Raw genomic sequence first — 21,543 nt, 5'->3', positions numbered from 1 at the left:
TATTGTTAATTAAAATTTGGTATAACATCAGCCGAACAACGTTATGCTGACCAATTAATTAATACAATGACACTGAGCAGTGTATATGTCAAAATCATAATGTATACCTGCTTCAACATAGGCGTACGGTTTCCCATTTTTGTAAAGAGGAAAGGAGAGCACTCAGATTTTTATTATAATTAAACAAAAATATCCAAATCTGGATAACGTTATTCACATTTACATTATTACCAAACAGCTACTAGTATATGGGGTTACAAACTAATCACTATTTATTTTTACATGGATTACACCTAATATTATGAGTCGAATTATGGAAATACATGGTGAAACGTTTTCAGGACAGCTCATTTTGCCCGAATTTTTAAACCTGATCTAGTGAAGTGAAAGAAAAGGAAACGAATATTTGTTTCACATTTCTGCCCATTTTAACTACAGCCCTACGTTCAGCGACAGGGAGCGAACTATTTGATTGGTTTTCATCCTGGTTAACCGGCCTCGGTGGCGTCGTGGTTAGGCCATCGGTCTACAGGCTGGTAGGTACTGGGTTCGGATCCCAGTCGAGGCATGGGATTTTTAATCCAGATACCGACTCCAAACCCTGAGTGAGTGCTGTGCAAGGCTCAATGGGTAGGTGTAAACCACTTGCACCGACCAGTGATCCATACTTGGTTCAACAGAGGTCATGGTTTGTGCTATCCTGCCTGTGGGAAGCGCAAATAAAAGATCCCTTGCTGCTAATCGGAAAGAGTAGCCCATGTAGTGGCGACAGCGGGTTTCCTCTCAAACTCTGTGTGGTCCTTAACCATATGTCTGACGCCATATAACCGTAAATAATATGTTATGAGTGCGTCGTTAAATAAAACATTTCTTTCTTTTTCTTTCTTTCATCCTGGTCATTTGGTTTACCGTTAAGCGCATGGACGTAGCCCATCTGTTACGAATCGAACATGGTTCTTGGTCGAATGGCAGAAAGGAAACTCGCCTTATGAACTACTCTAACCGAAAAGCAGCAAGATATATCTTTGTATGAAAGTTTCCGTAGACACGACAGTACACACAACGGCTTTTGAAGTATCAGTCGTCGGGCATTGGTTTGGACGAAAAAAACAAATATTGAGCACGATCGATCGAACAGATATCCACACCTCGAACAAGCGCCCTACGGTACCACTGAGCGATATCATAAATAGGCTCTAATAGATTAACCGTCTGACCTCCTTCTAATATTATCCTTGTGTTAACATTATCCTTGTGACCTCCTGTATAACATTATCCTTGTGACATCCTGTTTAACATGACCCTTCTGACCTCATGTTTAACATTAGCCTTATGACCTGTTTAACATTATCATTGTGACCTGTTTAGCATTAGCCTTGTGACCTCGCGTTTAACATTATCCTTCTGACCTCATGTTTAACATTAGCCTTATGACCTGTTTAACATTATCCTTGTGACCTCCTGTTTAACATTAACCTTATGACCTCCTATTTAACATTAGCCTTGTGACCTGTTTAACATAAGCTCTGTGACCTCCTGTTTAACATTATCCTTGTGACCTCCTGTTTAACATGATCCTTCTGACCTCATGTTTAACATTAGCCTTATGACCTGTTTAACATTATCATTGTGACTTGTTTAGCATTAGCCTTGTGACCTCGCGTTTAACATTGTCCTTCTGACCTCATGTTTAACATTAGCCTTATGACCTGTTTAACATTATCCTTATGACCTGTTTAACATTAGCGTTGTGACCTCCTATTTAGCATTAGCCTTGTGACCTGTTTAACATAAGCCCTGTGGCCTCCTGTTTAACATTATCATTGTGACCTCCTGTATAACATTATCCTTGTGACCTCCTGGTTAACATGATCCTTCTGACCTCATGTTTAACATTAGCCTTGTGACCTGTTTAACATTATCATTGTGACCTGTTTAGCATTAGCCTTGTGATCTCGCGTTTAACATTATCCTTCTGACCTCATGTTTAACATTAGCCTTGTGACCTCGCGTTTAACATTATCCGTCTGACCTCATGTTTAACATTAGCCTTATGACCTGTTTAACATTATCCTTGTGACCTCCTGTTTAACATTAGCCTTGTGACCTCCTATTTAACATTAGCCTTGTGACCTTTTTAAGATAAACCCTGTGACCTCCTGTTTAACATTAGCCTTGTGACCTGTTTAACATTATCTTTGTGACCTGTTTAGCATTAGCCTTGTGATCTCATGTTTAACATTAGCCTTATGACCTGTTTAACATTATCATTGTGACCTGTTTAGCATTAGCCTTGTGACCTCGCGTTTAACATTATCCTTCTGACATCATGTTTAACATTAGCCTTATGACCTGTTTAACATTATCCTTGTGACCTCCTATTTAACATTAGCCTTGTGACCTATTTAACATAAGCCCTGTGACCTCCTGTTTAACATTAGCCTTGTGACCTGTTTAACATTATCCTTGTGACCCTCTGTTTAACATTAGCCTTGTGACCTCCTGTTTAACATTAGCCTTGTGACCTGTTTAACATAAGCCCTGTGACCTCCTGTTTAACATTAGCCTTGTGACCTGTTTAACATTATCCTTGTGACCCTCTGTTTAACATTAGCCTTGTGACCTCCTATTTAATATTATCCCTGTGATCCGTTTAGCATTAGCCTTGTGACCTCCTGTTTAGCAGGGGGCGGGACGTAGCTCAGTGGTACAGCGCGCACCTGGTGCGCGATCGATCTAGGATCGATTCCCGTCGGTGGGCCCATTGGGCTACTTCTCGTTCCAGCCAGTGCTCCACAACTGGTGTAACAAAGGCCGTGGTATGTACTATCATGGCTGTGGGATGGTGCATATAAGAGATCCCTTGCTGCTAATCAAAAGGAGTAGCCCATGAAGTGGCGACAACGAGTTTCCTCTCTTAACCATATTTCCGACGCCATATAACCGTAAATAAAATGTGTTGAGTGCGTCGTTAAATAAAATATTTCCTTCCTTCCCGTTTAGCGTTAGCCTTGTGACCTCGTGTTTACCATTATCCTAACTGTGTGTTTTTTCTCGCAGGTACTGGAAGCACTTCTACGTGGATCCGTCTGACAACTTCTACTACAGGTGGCTGGTCCTCATCTCGCTGGCCGTCATGTACAACCTCGTGTTCATCGTCGTGCGATCCGTGTTCGAGGAGCTGCAGTATCGCTACGTGCCGCTCTGGCTGACTCTCGACTACCTCAGCGACTTCGTCTACCTGCTCGACATGGGCATACAGTTCAGAACAGGTATTATGGGCATACAGTTCAGAACAGGCAGTATGGTCATACAGTTCAGAACAGGCAGTATGGGCATACAGTTCAGAACAGGTATTATGGGCATACAGTTCAGAACAGGTATTATGGGCATACAGTTCAGGGGCCTAATTCACAAAGGATTATTAGGCTCTGTTACACAACAAAGCAGCCTCTTCGCAAGTCTTTTAGCATTGCATTGCGAGATCGCAAAGTTACGAGGGTTTAGTGAATTAGGCTCCAGAACAGGTAGTATGGACATACAGTTCAGAACAGGTAGTGTAACGTCACAATGTGTTATACTAGTCATCACTCACAGGACAGGTATTATGGGCATACAGTTCAGAACAGTTATTATGGGCATACAGTTCAGAACAGGTAGTATGGGCATATAGTTCAGAACAGGTACTATGGGCATACAGTTCAGAACAGGTGGTATGGGCATTCAGTTCAGAAGAAGTATTATGGACATACAGTTCAGAACAAGTATTATGGGCATACAGTTCAGAACAGGTATTATGGGCATACAGTTCAGAAAAGGTGGTATGGGCTGCCATACAGTTCAGAACAGGTATTATTGGCATACAGTTCAGAACACGTAGTATGGGCATACAGTTCAGAACAGGTATTATGGGCATACAGTTCAGAACAGGTATTATGGGCATACAGTTCAGAACAGATAGTATGGGCATACAGTTTAGAACACGTATTATGGGCATACGGTTCAGAACAGGTAGTATGGGCATACGGTTCAGAACAGTTAGTATGGGCATACAGTTCAGAACAGGTATTATGGGCATACAGTTCAGAACAGGTATTATAGGCATACAGTTCAGAACAGCTAGTATGGGCATACAGTTCAGAATAGGTAGTGTAACGTCACAGTTTGTTATAGTAGTCATCACTCACAAAACAGGTATTATGGGCATACAGTTCAGAACGAGTATTATGGGCATTATTATAACCCCCATATGGTTCATTTTATTTGCATTTATACTTATTTTTGTGCTTCTATTCAATTAAGTTTAAAGCACGCTGTCCTGGGCACACATATCAGCTTTGTGGGCTATCAGTCCAGGGCATCTAATGGCTTAACTACTACTGCAACACGACCGAGGCCAGTCACATATGGTTAAAAACATCTTGGTTCATATAACACCTCGACGTCGTGCGATTGGCCAATGCTACCGGAACGTCATCAAAGGAATTCAGTGATATAAATTAACATCGATTATGGGTAATAAATATTGTGACAATAGAAAATTATTTCACTCGGGACATAAATATGATACGAAATGGATTTTCGTTTAATATGCTATAATTGTGACGTCACTATTTATTATACTAATCATTATTCCCTGAATATGTATTATGATGTCATAACTTATTGCATGATACATTGTACTAGTATTTGCTACCTTAAAGGGACAGATCCTAGTTTCAACCCGTGAAAGTTAACACGAAGTTTTGTTAATCTACAAACCTGTAACACATTTTGATAAAGTTCAACTGAGTGAAACATGAGTCTGTGACTTTGAAATGGTGAATTATCCTCTGAAAATAGACTAAAACTCGACTCCATAACTGTTACTTCACAGACGCATGTGCTTTTTCAAAAATATGACAAATGCATTTTGTGATATTAAAACACCAGGATGACCAAAAATATTTCGAATGTACGGAAATTTCAGTTATCAAAAACGGCCATAATAGCCTTAGTGTTTAAAAACTAGGGTATGTCCCTTTAATTAATGACATGACGATACGTGTCAGTGCCGCATTTAGGGCGTGTTTGCAATTAGAGTCGTTTCCTATGTGCTCGGCTTTTCGGACGGGCGTAGGTGCGGAATACGGTAAGAAGACTCGTTAAAACAAATCGATTCTATAGGTTTCAGTAACAGTATATACACATATGAGCGGCGCGATTCGGAAACCAGTAGTAAAGTTGAAAAGGAGCCCCTAGGCGCAAAAGCCATCCTATAGCAAGCGACCCCAAGCGCTCGTGCATCCAAACATTTGTAAAAAAAAAAAAAAAACTTTACAGGGCCCGTGCTTATAAAACTTTTAGAGTCCAGACTCAATCTCTAATGACGTCATATGCATACAATTTGTATGGCGTTGTCATGGCATTAGTGCCTCAGACTCTGTTAGAGTTTCGAGTTTAGACTCTAAAGGTTTTATAAGCACCAGGCCTGATGCATTTAATCATTTATATACATGTATTTATACATTTACTTAAAGCACTTTATAGACCGGCCTCGGTGGCGTCGTGGCAGGCCATCGGTCTACAGGCTGGTAGGTACTGGGTTTGGATCCCAGTCGAGGCATGGGATTTTTAATCGAGATACCGACTCCAAACCTTGAGTGAGTGCTCCGCAAGGCTCAATGGGTAGGTGTAAACCACTTGCACCGACCAGTGATCCATAACTGGTTCAACAAAGGCCATGGTTTGTGCTATCCTGCCTGTGGGAAGCGCAAATAAAATATCCCTTGCTGCCTGTCGTAAAAAGAGTAGCCTATGTGGCGACAGCGGGTTTCCTCTAAAAACAGTGTCAGAATGACCATATGTTTGACGTCCAATAGCCGATGATAAGATAAAAAATCAATGTGCTCTAGCGGCGTCGTTAAATAAAACAAACTTTACTTTTAAAGCACTTTATTTGTTTTGATTTTTTAATCTAGGCTATCTGGAGCAAGGTTTGATGGTTACAGATCCTCAGAAACTGCGCAAAAACTATACGAAGAAGAAAACCTTCTACTTAGATACCGCAAGTGTCTTACCTACGGACCTTCTGTACTTCGTCACCGGAATAAATAAACCCCAAGTTCGTTTTAATCGTTTGTTACGAGCCAAGCGCTTGTTGGAATTCTTTGACCGCACGGAATCGAGGACTAGCTATACGAACATGTTTCGTATCCTTCACCTTGTGTTGTACATCTTAATTATTATTCATTGGAATGCATGTATATATTTCGCAATAAGTAATGCAATCGGGTTCGGAACCGATAACTGGGTGTACGGCAACGTGTCGCTTCCTGAATACAAGTCGCTGAGTCGCAAATACGTGTACAGTTTTTACTGGTCGACATTGACCTTGACCACCATCGGAGAAACGCCCCAGCCCGAAAAGGATGTGGAGTACTTGTTCGTCGTCGTCGACTTTCTCATCGGAGTTCTCATATTCGCTACGATCGTGGGAAACGTTGGCAGCATGATCACTAACATGAACGCGGCCCGGTCGGAGTTTCAGCAAAAGATGGACGGGGTCAAGCAGTACATGGTGTTCCGCAAAGTCAGCAAAGAACTCGAAACGAGAGTCATCAAGTGGTTCGACTATCTCTGGACGAACAAACAGTCCCTCAACGAGGAGGGGGTGCTGGCGTCTTTGCCGGACAAACTCAAAGCTGAAATGGCTATACAAGTGCATTTGGATACTTTAAAACGTGTGAGTATATTCCAGGACTGCGAGCCGGGCTTGTTAGTGGAGATAGTGTTAAAACTGAAGCTCCAGGTGTTTAGTCCTAACGACTATATCTGTCGCAAAGGTGATATTGGACGCGAGATGTACATCGTTAAGCGCGGGAAACTTAGCGTCGTGGGGGACGACGGGCAGACGGTATTCGCCACTCTCAGTGAGGGAAGTGTTTTCGGTGAAGTCAGTATCCTCAACATCGCTGGCAACAAGACGGGCAACCGGCGCACGGCTAACGTTCGGAGCATTGGCTACAGTGATTTGTTCTGCTTGTCCAAAGACGACCTGTGGGATGCCTTGACAGAATACCCCGACGCTAAGCGGAAGCTCATAGAGCGTGGGCGGCAGATTCTGAAAAAGGACAACCTGTTGGACGAGGCTGCTATGCGACGGGAGGAGGAGAAGCAGGAGACGGTGGAGCAGAAGGTAGACCGTCTGGACAATAGCATGGATACGCTGCAGACGCGCTTCGCCAGACTCCTGGCAGACTTCAATGCAACTCAGCAGAAACTCAAACAGCGACTCACGAAAATCGAAAAGGTTCTGGGTCGCGACGGTGACGCCATTTCTGTGACATCTTTATCCCCCGAGGAACAGGCGGCGGCTCAATAGAACACACACACACACACACACACACACACACACACACAGATGCATTATTTCATAATGATTTCCTTAAAGGGACATTCCCGAGTTTGCTGCAATTTTTAAGATTTTATTGACTAACAAGAGACTTTTTAACGATTGTAGGCCTAATTACATATCAAATATATTTTTCTGCATAAAATATTAGTGGCTGTATATTAAACGTGTTTCTGATCGTTCTAATATTTGTGTACTAGGTTAAATTTCATTTTATTTCCTAAAATAAGTTTTTTTCGAACGTACGAAATTATTTGAAGACAAAATCCAGTTTGGGCTTCTTACAAATATTTAGACGACCAGAAACACATTGAATATACAGACACTGATAAACAAGAAAATATATTTAATATGTAAGTTTCATCGTAGAAATATTTTATTAGTCGGAAACATCTTACAATGTAGCAAACACAGGAATGACCCTTTAATTTGCGTTCCGGAGAAATGCTGGTTCATTTCATATAATAGTGCAAACGTCCGGTGCTGGTCACCATTGTTATAATTTTGTTAGATTTATTTCATGATATGCGTTTCCAGTAGAGGAGTATAATACATACAGAACTGTGTTAATAATATCTAGTCCATTCTGTCATATGTAATTATTATATTGTTTTCAAACATTGCTGTACATTACCTTTTTAAAAACCCAAATCGTGTTGATATGTCGTTATGTTAATGCATGCTGGCATTGTTTGATAAAAGAGTGGTTTTATAAACAAACTTTCACGGTCTATTAACTTATTTTGTGAAACGTTTTAGTGTGTACGTCGTCGTGCAAAAGAACAAATACCATGTTTGACTTTCAAAACCTATGTCATTTTATTCATGTGCACTTGAAGTCTCTTTGTGTGTGTTTTTTTAAGTAAAAATAAAAAAAAATTATATATCGTAAACTTTCTTAAATAGTTTCATAAACATTTTGATGTGCATTAACCATTGTGGATATAGTCCATATATTATTAGAACAATCAAAAATGATAATAGTACGCATATCTAGTATAAGGGGACAATACTTCATAATCTTAGGTAACCGGAAGTCGGTTCGCGTGATTTTTACCTAGGTAATCTATTGTTCAGTTACGTGATTTACATTTGCGCGACCGATGAGTACCCTAATCATAACACAAGTATATACTGACATTCCAAATGTATGTTAATAAATTGATTTTCAAATTATATAATATTTTTCAAGTGTCCAGAGTCAGTCTCCAAAATATATATTATATAATATTCTTCAAGTGTGCGAAGTCAGTCTCCAAAATATATTGAAACAGTTTGCAATTGTAAATTTTAAAACGTAGTGGTTCACCACGTAACCTATTGGCGGTTCTTGTGAAGTTAAAATTTGCGTAACCGACACGCGAACAGAACAACGGTTCGTGTGAAATACTGTGTCCTGAATATCTTATTTAGAATTCTTTGTTAAGATTCATTTTGTTTTAAAAACCCGCTGAACATAAAAAAATAAAGTGGAGAACAGATGGCTTCTGACAAATATAGAACAGACAGAAAGACAGTTTATTAAAGTCTCGCCTAATTACGACAGAATAATAGTTCTACATATACAAACAATTAATAAACCTGTAGTCAGAGTGTCTCTTATTATATATTTACTTACTGTGTAAAATATTTATTTGAGTTTAGTACTAGTTTGGCAGTTAATGTACGCCAGATCGCCAAAATCTTTAACGGTACTCTGTTACTGGGCGGTGTTCTCACTGCATACATATTGAGAAAGAACAAAAATTTCGTTAAACGGGCTTGGCCTTTTTTCGTTTTCTTTTTCTTTCTTTTTTGTTGTTTTTTTAATCTGTATTTTGTAATGATCAAACAGAAAGTTAAGTACATGTTTTACAGTATGAATCGATTGCAACGAAACAGGAAATTACAGTTCTTCGCCATGGCATGACGGCTGCTTCTATACGTGTAAAATAATCGTATGTTTGTCTTCAACTATTATTCCTAGTGTTTCAGTCATGTCAGCGGTATGCTAACTTATGAAAGAACATATTACTGTCGATCTGAAGAAAGTGTATCGATCAAGAGGAAGTATATCGATGTTTTTGGAATCGTAAAAATCATACAAAATACACGTTTAACAGGTGTATTAATTTGGCAAGATATGAACACTGGTATACACAATAATTACCATCAAATGTGAATATCACAGTCCACAAACAGCACTATGGTTAAATTGTGCAATTTCACGTAAAAATCTTTATCGTATATTTTTTTTAAATCGTCTGTATAAAAATATGAGGCCTTAACTATTAAAAGTATAACAGATCCATACTCTGCAATAGATTTTTTATTATTATTATTATTTTTTTTTTTTTTATTATTATTATTTTTTTTTTAATATTAATGTTATAACCCTAGTTTGTCAGTATTTACTTGAACAGTTTAATTTTCATTCACTGAACCAGAAATGCTCTAACCCGAATTTGAAAATATTTGCACTGAAAAGGCCTAGAGTACTCTTCGCTGTATGATGGCGTGCATGGCGTCTGGCACTCTTTTAGAATTCCGGATGCGTCCTTCCTATCGGCCACATTTTAGAAATTACATTTACTGAAAAGTAATTTCCTGCACCCTACAAGCATAATTCCGCCTTGAACATTCCTGTAAAAACTACCATTTTTGTGTGCCAAATTTGGTGAGAGAGAGAAAAAAAAGTGTACTCATTTCTATGCCAATGCAAGTTGGGTTTTTTACAACGCCCAAGCTTGCAGACGACAAAATTAACGACTGTCTGAGACAATCTAACTTGTTTTTTTCCTTTTAATGCAGTGCCATCGTTTTGGGTTTTTTTCTTTTTAATGCAGTGACATCGTCAAGATTTTTCTGTTTAATAATGACAAAGTGACTCTCAGTTACTGATATCTTCACATCATATTAATTGTCCGTTTCTTTTGTTTCTGTTTTACATAGATATATCAATGTGTCGTATATTATTTGTTCATGAATGAATGGGTGTCTTTTTTACTAAATAGCACTAGTATAACTTATGTGTCTGATTATTGTGAAGTGCCTCTATAGAACGTGTGGTGTGCAGTTGGGCTCAACCAACAATATCAAGTGCTTGCTATAAACGACAAAACAGTTAGCATATTAAAGCTAGTAAGTAGTATATCTGCACAAGACAGTCCAAGGGATGTTTTATTTACTCTTCAGCACGATGATACTTGGTCTGGAGGATTGTCACTCGTAAGACCCGTTTGACACATCTAAATGACAAAGTTGTATTGCTACACAAGACAGAATTCAAGGGGTATTTTGATCACTGTGAAAACAGGTGATCGTTAAAGGTTGTAACATTCTGCCTCGGCGAAACACATGAGTCTGTAGTTGTCAAGTCTGTTGTGTTCCCCAAAGCGATGAAAATATATTTAAATCACACGTCCTCTTAGGGATGCGTTCAGCTTGAAAATAACTGTTTAATGTCTATCATAAGACTTTTAAAACGTTTTCAGGAGTTTTGAATGTCAAAAAACACAACCTCGATGACCATCATACCTGTTAGAATGATTTAGCGTAGTATGCTAAAATGTTTCAAATCTTGAGGTATGTAAGCATAACAGTGTGTATTCATAATCAGTAACATTGAAAGCTTGAACAAAAACAAAACAAAAAACCGAAATAAAAACCATATTGCTGGACATAAAGGGAAAATTGGCTATTGGAAAACTCATCATCCCATTTGTCATAGCTTAGTTTGGAGTCCAGTGTCGATTTGAATCTGATTTTGTACATTAAAAACTGTAGTTTCATTTATTTTGTTTTAGGTATATCAGTGGTTCCCAGGTTTTTGTCATCCTATAGAACCATCAGTATAGCGGAACGTGAAATTAAAGTTGTTAGATTCCATCGTTTTGATTCAGCCAAATTAGTTAAGCATAGACCCTCCATAAGCATCGAGTAATGTCGCACGTTTGGTGTTCATGCGTATACTACATTACTGACTATCAAAATCCAAGGAAAATATTAATATATTTATTTATTTATTTATTTATTTATTACATAAATTCTGACATGTTTGACAAGGGCATGTGTGTCGTTTTCGCAAGTAAATGTCATCTGATACTGTTATGCTTCCATAGCATCTTCGCTAATGAATTATTTTTCATTTATTTTTACACTTTCCAGAGTATAGCTGCTATTATGAAAATGTTTGGAAACGATGGACGTTGCCAAAATTATCATTTATATATAGTTAGTGGTGTATGCTGCCAAAATGCCGATAAAGAAAGAAATGTTTTATTTAACGACGCACTCAACACATTTATTTACGGTTATATGGCGTCAGACATATGGTTAAGGACCACACAGATTTTGATAGGAAACCCGCTATCGCCACTACATGGGCTACTCTTCCGATTAGCAGCAAGGGATCTTTTAGTTGCGCTTCCCACAGGCAGGATAGCACAAACCATGGCCTTTGTTGAACCAGTTATGGATCACTGGTCGGTGCAAGTGGTTTACACCTACCCATTGAGCCTTACGGAGCACTCACTCAGGGTTTGGAGTCGGTATCTGGATTAAAAATCCCATGCCTCGACTGGGATCCGAACCCAGCACCTACCAGCCTGTAGACCGATGACCTGCCACGACGCCACCGAGGCCGGTAAATGCCGATAAGATCTCAATGAACACTAGTTGTACCTTCTGACAGATTCCATTTATAGAATGTTATAAACATTGTGGTAGTTACCAATTGTAATGATCGACAGGACAAAATAAGTGCATACATATAACATGCTAGCTCATACATTAGTATATGTTTAGCAAATACGTATATCAAATACGTAATTCAAATACGTATATCAAATACGTATATCAAATACGTATATCAAATACGCACATATTATTAGCAGGCGTGTGTGCAGGAATTTTAGCAAGCGAGGGTCTAGACTGGCGAGAAAGGTTTAGGGGGGGGGGGTCGAGATCTCCCGTAAAATGTATTGAAAACAAAACAAGACCATTTGCTTGAGCGGGGGGAGGGGGGGAGGTGTTCGACCCACGAAACTCACCCCATGAACACGCGTCTAATTAGACGTTAATAATGACAATGCAACATGTTACTGCAATGTAACGTGAATTTTATTTTTTTTAATGTTTTATAACATAATACACTAGTTCTTCACGTGATATAAACATCTTGGGCGTAACATATGTCAAGTGCTGGTGTATTTTCACTGTGCTTCTTGTGCTTTTCTTTTCAGTGTACGTCATGCAAGTTTGTTTCAGAAATTGTGTTACAATTTGTCTAGTCGGTTCTATTTTGGGTTTAGATTTGTGATAAACATTTACTTCCTATTGTTATACAAACTAAACGTAGAAATATGCAAATTTGATGTACATACTCAATGGTCTACCGCAAACACGTTTACGAAATGTCATTTGTCATGTGCTAGTTATAACAGATTACGAATACTGTAAATAGTACGTTGGGCGCTTTACATGAACGATTACGTTTCTGGTTTATTTTTTTAATTACATTATTGCATAGGTCTAGAGTATACCATCTCAGGTTATTAATATTATGACTAAATGCATTTATAGCATTAGACAACGCCGCTCTTCAAAGTCATACTACTATATAGGGTAAATAAAATGCAAATTGGTACATGTTTAATAATATATATATATAATTTAAGAAACTTTAAAGGTAGGTACAATGTATTTTGAAAAGTACCATAAATATAAACACGACTATTGATATTTTTCATGAGTACTTTTCATGATTTTTTAAAACAATGATTTTATATTTCTTTTATTTTTCTTCTTCTTTTCTTTACGTCTTTCATCATATGTTTTGGTTGTCTTATTGTAATGTTTTTGAAATTGTTTTCAAAATATTAACAATATTTAGCCATAACAGTAATAGTTGTGCAATAATAATATAAATGGGTTTTTTTTTTTTTTTAAACCATCAACTTGCAGTGCAATCAACTTCATATTGGTGACAGTTTTTAATATTTTAAATTAAGTGTCAAATATTGCCTGTGATACAAGTTAGAACTAGCTCATCAAGTATTTAAATGTGATGTTATTGTAATGATATGTATAAATAGCAAAAATGGCTAGTGTCGAAAAATATTATTACTATAACAATGTATAAAAAGCACCAAAATACCAGGGGCGGATCCACGATTTGTTTTTGGGGGTGGGGCTTTGGGAAAGGGGCACATGGTCCAACTCGCGAAAAGGGCGATGCATTTTTGTTTTTAAGCCCCCCAAAAAGGTGTACTTGAATATGTTTAGTGGGGACGGGTGCCTTGGTGCCTCTCCCCCCCCCCCCCCCCACACACACACACAGGATCCTCCTCTGAAATAAACAGGTATATCCTGAGAATATGTTGGCTATATTTAGACAGCGTTGTAAACGTGGATGGTGGTGGGGTGGGTAGGGGTTTAAGGCATGTGTCCATCATTATTTTGTAAATTAAACATACTATGAAAGCAGACTTCTACTGTGTTATACAAATACAATAGTTTCTTAGGCGCAAAAGCCATTTGTTCCTATTTCCATATGCGTATACGTTATCCGTAATGCGGCGTATACGTTATCCGTAATACGACCTCTACGTAAGAGTAAACACTTTCGCCAATCAAGTTATTTTGGACGAAGAACCGTGCTTTAATAGCTAAAGATGTGCAGACTTTGTATAATTTATATTTATTAAGTGACGATGACTAGGAAGAAATGTTGCATATTTGAAGAAAAAAAACCACAAAAAAACCAACAACTAACATTGGTAGATGATAACGTTAATAAGCCCCCATCTCCCTATAAAAAAGTGTTTGCGAGAACCCGATCCTACCTAGAAGAAATAAAGTTAAAGTTTGTTTTCTTTAACAACACCACTAGAGCACATTGATTAATTATTCATCGGCTATTGGATGTCAAACATTTGGTAATTCTGATGTAGTCAGCAGAGGAAACCAGCTACATTTTTTCCTAATGCAGCACTTTCCCACAGACAGGACAGCACATACCACGACCTTTGACCAGTTATGGTGCACTGGTTGGAACGAGAAAAAACAACCAGCTGAATGGATCTACCGAGGTGGTTCGATCCTTTTAAGGTGAAAAGAGTATATAATTATATAGCATTTTATTTGAACTCATTGGGGTGAAGGTTTTAAGTAGAAGGGAAACTGTAAATAAAACAAATTGTGGAATCTTCTGTGTATGCTGTCCCGCACACACGTACGCATAAATGGAATCTAGACCACCTATTTGCATAGAAAATTATTTTTACGAATTACGCGTTACAGATTACTTATACGTTTAAGGATTAGTAACAAATGGAATTTGCACCTTATATCAGTGAAGCAATGCTCGATCTACTGTTAACGAACGTCAACATGGATTCACTGATATTACATAGATTATTGAATAAATGTCTCCACACACTTAGTCTAGGTGATTTTTGTTTTTAGCTACGACTCGAAGTGGCTTGTTCAACAATTACGTAACGCAAAATAAGGCTGTTATAACCCCCTCCCTCTGTTATAACGTTTGAAACCACTAGGACTAACCCCATGTAAAATTATATAACTCCCTTACCCACACCCCAAGATGTAGATTTGCCATCATTACTAGTTTTTTTAGTTCGTACTAGTGTTGCAAGAAATTTACAAAGATGTATTGGAAGAGAAATGTTTAATAGTTTGTCAGTGAGCCAAAGTTAAGGGGCCAAATAAAAGACATCATTGCTCAGCCAAACGTTTTTTGGGTGAATTCAGCAGTTCACCCATGTTTTCCCAACTGAAGTGCATGGTACTATCAGACATACGTTTTGTAAAGATGACTAAAATGTCTAAGTCCCAAAAAAAAGGTTCCAGGAGGGTATGACACTGATGTTACAGGTTACGATGATCTGATCATGTCATTGGGAAAAAAAATCTGCACCACATATCTAGAGTTGCTGGCACTCTAGATGTAGGTGTAACAAAGGTTGTGGTATGTGCTATCATGTCGATGGGATGGTGCATATAAATGATCCTTTGCTAATAATAAAACAATATAGCGGCTTTCCTCTCTAAGACTGTATGTCAAAATTACCAAATGTTTGACATCCAATAGTCGATGATTACTAAATCAATATGATCTAGCTGTGTCGTTAAACAAAAACAAACTATCTAAATGAAGGCGGTATAGTTTAATTTGTTACCAGGGTGGATTGTCTTGACTCATCAGCCAGTGGCTGATCATGCTATCAATCTCTACTTGCAGAAGTTCCTGCTGGTAAACTTCGCCCCGTCGACCCATAAATTTGACAAGGGAAGTCCCTTTTGGGAAAATCGAGTACATTGATTTATTAATCATCGGCTATTGGATATCAAATATTTTGTAATTTTTAACTCGTTGTCTTAGAGGAAACCCGCTAAATTTTTTCCATTAGTAGCAGTTAAGGATCTTTGCACTTTCCAAAAGACAGGACAGCACATACCTTGGCCTTTGATATACCAGTCGTGGTGCCTCTTACGATATTCTAGGTCTAGTGTTGAATGAGGGTGTTATTCGAGCGAGATCGCGCCATCGGTTCGGTTCCCCAGGCTTGGGAAGATCCGCAAGTGACAGCTAGTTCTCTCTTGTAGTGTTCTTCCGAAACTTCCACTTCTTTGCCAAGCACTACTTTGTGGATGGTACTGACGAGTGTATTATTAGGCACTGCTTCAGAGACGAGGGACATTTTCTGGGCAATTAGCTACACGGGCCTTTTATTCCTGAGCGGGGCGTGGGGGGGTGAGAGACGGGGTAAAGTCATCATCGAAAATATAAAAGAAAAAAATAGCACTAGAGCACATTGATTAATAAATCATTGGTTACTGGATGTCAAACATTTGGTCATTCTGACTCCTAGCCATCAGAGGAAACCTGTTACATTACATTGTTCCTAATGCAGCAAGGGATCTTTTGTATGCACTTTCCCACAGATAGGAAAGCACATGCCACGGCTTTTGGTCTGTAGTGGTGCATTGGTTGGAACGGGAAAAAAAACCAATCAGTTGAATGGATCCACCGAGGTCGTCAACGAAGCTGCAAGGTTGAACATATCGGTACTGGCAGAAGAATCTTCTTGTAAAATGTCAGTCTCCGGAAGCAATCTTGTTGGCAGATATCAACCGGTTTTTGTCTTATGAAAACGCATATAGTACACAAACAGCCTCCCAATTCCCATAGATAAATCCATATTGAGTGGCTTAGTGCTATTTTTTCATATTTTGTAGTGATGTATGTTTTATAAATCAGGAGAGATTTAAATAAACAACTGGGGCCTGATTTACGAAGCCCTTTTGTCTTAAACGCAGGTGTTTAAGCAAAGTAAATGTATGCAGTTAAACGTGTGTAAGGGCAAAACAGGTTTTGTAAATCCCCCCCCCCCCCCCAGCCCGGTATGTCTGCTCATCCCCCCCCCCCCCCCCCCCCCCCAAGCCCATTGTGTTTTTTGTAACACATTCCATAACACCTCCTCACACACTTAGGCCTAATATATTTAGTATTACGTAATTGTTGAAAGATTCTAGAAATTAAGACACAGGTGGCCAAAAGCTATATGTACAAAAGCCAAAAGGTAGACGTTTCATATATTTTTTATTAGTTATTGTTTATATAAATATAACATTATATGTATATACACATGCAATATATTTTAATGTGTAATACTAAGGATACTGTCCCAGAGTTTGCTACTATTGCTGTTTCTGTCTAACAATAATTTTTAAAAATCACCCTTAAATTTACATATTAATTTAACATTTTCTTGTTTAGAATATCGGTGTTTATAATATATACAATGTGTTTTGACTGTCTTAATGTTTATAGTAACTCAAATTTCATTTTATTTCCTAATTTATACTCTCTTTTTTCTTCTTCTTCTTTTTTTTTTCTTTTGTTTTTTTGTACGCAAGAAATTATTGGTAGGTAAAAATCAAATTTGGGCTACTACATATATTAGGAAGGTCAAAACACATTGCATATAGAGATACTGATATTTAAACAACAAAAGGTAATTAATTTATTTAAATTTTAGTGGTTAAAAAACTCTGTTATTCGGAAATATGTTGTAATGGCAGAAAACTCGGGACCGTCTCTTTAACAGATCTGCGCCAGGAAGTGTACTTGTGGAATCGATGTCATTAGCTACACTACTTACTAAGCTTGTTTGTCATAGCCTTATGAGAAATAAAGCATACGAGATTTCACCAACATATTCCAATATATTTTAACTGTTATTTTTCAATATCATGCATCTTTTATTCATGTTATTGTAAATGATACTTTGTAAATAAAATCAACACGAAAAACAAAAATTGTTAATTTGTTTATATATATATAAATTGTTGTTTATGGTATTTCATAGAAGCAAATTGAATATTCATAACCGGAAACTATAGGCAGACATTGCTATGGAAGATCATAAAAGACGAAATCGAGGATGGGTATTGTGGGGAATCCCCCCCCCCCCCCACACACACACACACACACACACATCTGAAGATAAAAGTTAAAGTTTGTTTTGTTTAACGACACCATTAGAGCAAATTGATTTATTCATCATTGGCTATTGGATGTCAAACATTTCGTAATTTTGACAAATAGTCTTAGAAAGGAAATCCACTACGTTTTCCTATTAGTAGCAAGGGATCTTTTATATGCACCATCCCATAGACAGGATAGCACATACCACGGCTTTTAATACACCAGTCGTGGTGCACTGGCTGGAATGAAAAATAGCCCAATGGGCCCACCGACGGGGATCGATCCCAGACTGAACGCGCATCAGGCGAGCGCTTTACCACTTGGCTATGTCCTGCCCCATCTGAAGATAATGCATTGGTTCAACAAATTGAAAATCAGATTAATATATAAATGCCCCCCTCCCCAGTTCCTGCCATCTTTCTACATCTATGAAGATGGACCTATGATACCAGACGTGGTAAAAAAGTGTGTTTTGTTTAACGACACCACTAGAGCACATTGATTTATTAATCATCGGCTATTGGATGTCAAACATTTGACAGTTTTGACGTATAGTCTCAAAAAGGAAACCCGCTATATTTTTCCATTAGTAGTAAGGGATATTTTAAATGCACCATCCCACAGTCAAGATAGCACATACCACGGTCATTGGTATACCAGTCGCGGTGCACTGGCTGGAACGAGAAATAGCCTGATTAGGTATGTAAGAAAGTCATTGATAAGTAAAGGTGTTTTAACACGCCGGTGAGTACGATTCGTTAAAAAAAGGTATGGGGAGTATTAAACGTCAGAAAACATATCTTATTCTAATACGGGGCACAGGCTCCCAGAATGGGATCGTTTTGTTTTTAAATGTTATTTACTGTATTCCTAGACAAGTGAGATATCAGTGTGAAGAATCGTGGTCGTTTTCAATCTAATTTACGTTATTCCTGGGCAGGACCAACTAACAACTAACCCACTGTCCTGGACAGACAGCCCAGATAGATGAGGTGTGTGCCCAGGATATAAGCACGAAAATAAGTTGAAATAAAATGAAATCCTAGGCAGAGTAGAGGAAACGAGCTATTCTCGATTCAAAACCTATACTAGCTCGCACATTTACCTTTCGACCGAACGTTCAAAATTGCGCCAAATTTCCTCAACAAAAATGAGCACCTTTTCTCTTTGGCATTAATAGCTCCATTCATATTCCATAGCACCACCACCACCCCTCCCGCCTGCTACCGATTCAATAGGGCTGCTGGTGCTCCCAGCGCAGGCGGTCCCTCCTTGCCCCCCCCCCCCCCCCCAACTTTCCTGTCATGGACGACAGCTTGTTCTGAATGTGCACGTAAAACCCTATGACCTGACCTGACCAGAGTAGAGGAACATCTGAATGTATTAATGATTATATAAATTTCTTGTGTGGTCCCCCAATATAACATTCTGGCTCTGCCAATGCCCACGCAACCCCAACTCCGACTGATAAACAAACAAACACTTACCTCTCTATTCGTATATTTTCTCGTTCTAGCCAGTGCACCAAAGTAAAAGTAAAGTTTGTTTTATTTAACGACGCCACTAGAGCACATTGATTTTTAATCTTATCATCGGCTATTGGACGTCAAACATATGGTCATTCTGACACTGTTTTTAGAGGAAACCCGCTGTCGCCACATAGGCTACTCTTCTTTACGACAGGCAGCAAGGGATCTTTTATTTGCGCTTCCCACAGGCAGGATAGCACAAACCATGGCCTTTGTTGAACCAGTTATGGATCACTGGTCGGTGCAAGTGGTTTACACCTACCCATTGAGCCTTGCGGAGCACTCACTCAGGGTTTGGAGTCGGTATTTGGATTAAAAATCCCATGCCTCGACTGGGATCCGAACCCAGTACCTACCAGCCTGTAGACCGATGGCCTGCCACGACGCCACCGAGGCCGGTGCCAGTGCACCACGACTGGTATATCAAAGGCCGTGGTATGTACTACCCTGTCTGTGGGATGGTACATATAAAAGATCCTTTGCTGCTAATAGAAAAAGAGTAGCCCATGAAGTGGCGACAAGGGGTTTCCTCTTTCATTATCTGTGTGGTCCTTAACCACGTTTGACGCCATATATCCGTAAATAAAATGTGTTGAGTGCGTCGTTAAATAAAACATTTCTTTTTTTTCTTTCTCTGTTCGTATATAATATATCCACTCAACAGAACAGTAGTCAGCAGTCGTCATTACGTAGCGTTAGATCCATTCACATTTTACATTTATACATTTGAAACAGTCGTCATTAGGTAGCGTTAGATCCATTCACATTTTACATTTATACATTTAAAATAAATATGCTTATAAATGTTAACACTAATTCTGTACGCACGTTTTTGAAGTCAAATATATCCAGAAGAGTGTACCGTACGTAGTATCGCTATGACATCAATTATCGTATTAAAACGCCAAAGCATTGTTGACGTCAAGGGATAGACGTTTATATGGTAACGTTTTCAGCAATTTTCGTAACTTAATGAAAAATATTCAATGTGTGTGTAGTATATACTAAAGTCTTACAAGTTTACAAGATAGAAAGCAACCAAATAGAATAGAAATGTTTTATTTAACGACGCACTCAACACATTTTATTTACGGTTATATTGCGTCAGACATGGTTAAGGACCACACACATATTGAGCTTTTGCCACTTGATGGGCTACTCTTTTCGATTAGCAGCAAGGGATCTTTTATATGTACCATCCCACAGATAATATACCAGTCGTTGGCAATGGGTGGAGTGAGAAATAGACCAATGGGCCCACCGACGGGGATTGATCCCAGACCGACCGCGCATCAAGCGAACGCTTTGCCACTGGGCTACTTCCCACCCCCATTTGAAACGAAGAAATACTAATAAAAAAGGCAATTATTTTGATAACAACTTTCTGCTTATAAATCTTGATATACTTTAGAACCGAATGCTTATGCTCACCCAAAGTGGTCTCACTACACTATATTAGAAACTAGGAAATAAAACTCTATATTTTACATCATGGTATTTACGAATTGTACAGTATTTAACACAAATTTTCATCTTTAGATCGCTTCAAATGCATTCCCCCCTTTCACAAATTTGCAGAAAATAGCAATGTTTAACACAATTTTCAGCAGTTTAAAAGGTTATTTTTGTGACGTATACAAATGTATATAATACGGAAGCATATGTATGCCACTCGGAGCCGGATTCCAACAGGCCTGCTTATAACTTTTATACATAAAACTTAATTTATAGTGTAACAAAATCAACATAGCTATATGAATACTGGCTGGTTTTATATTAGCTATTAAAAACCTAGAATCTTATCAACGGCAAGATATACCAGTTGAGGCAGTATAAAAATACAATGGTTAAAACACAAATGTGTCGCAGTAGATGCATAGTACAAGTTTAGATAAGTAAAAACTGAACATATTCCATACTTCACACTGGAAGGATGGTACCACAAATATCAAATTGACAATACATCCAGTTTAAATTCACAACAGAATATCTTTTCAATAAAATTTATCTCCCTCAATATTTCTTTTTAAAGTTTTTGTTTAAAACTAAAACTCATCGATTTATTAATTATCAGCTATTGGATGTCAAACATTTGGAAATATTCAGTCTTAGAGAGAAAACTTGCTATA

At 38.3% G+C, this 21,543-nt stretch overlaps 1 protein-coding gene across 1 annotated transcript in view; it reads left to right on the top strand.

The window, feature by feature from the left end:
* The window catches only part of LOC121375951 (cyclic nucleotide-gated cation channel alpha-3-like), a 112,761-nt gene extending 105,323 nt beyond the window's left edge, over positions 1-7,438 (top strand). Inside the window, exons 4-5 of the mRNA XM_041503693.1 lie at positions 3,061-3,272; positions 5,961-7,438. Coding sequence (XP_041359627.1) covers positions 3,061-3,272; positions 5,961-7,363 — 1,615 coding nt within the window. The 3' untranslated portion in view covers positions 7,364-7,438. The remainder of the gene's footprint in view (positions 1-3,060; positions 3,273-5,960) is intronic.
* The last annotated feature ends 14,105 nt before the right edge of the window (positions 7,439-21,543 follow it).

The sequence above is a fragment of the Gigantopelta aegis genome, chromosome 6 (genome assembly GCF_016097555.1).
Source record: "Gigantopelta aegis isolate Gae_Host chromosome 6, Gae_host_genome, whole genome shotgun sequence".
Lineage (NCBI taxonomy): Eukaryota > Metazoa > Mollusca > Gastropoda > Neomphalida > Peltospiridae > Gigantopelta > Gigantopelta aegis.
The sequence above is the reverse complement of the archived record's forward strand: the minus strand, read 5'-3'. Positions and strand labels throughout refer to the sequence as shown.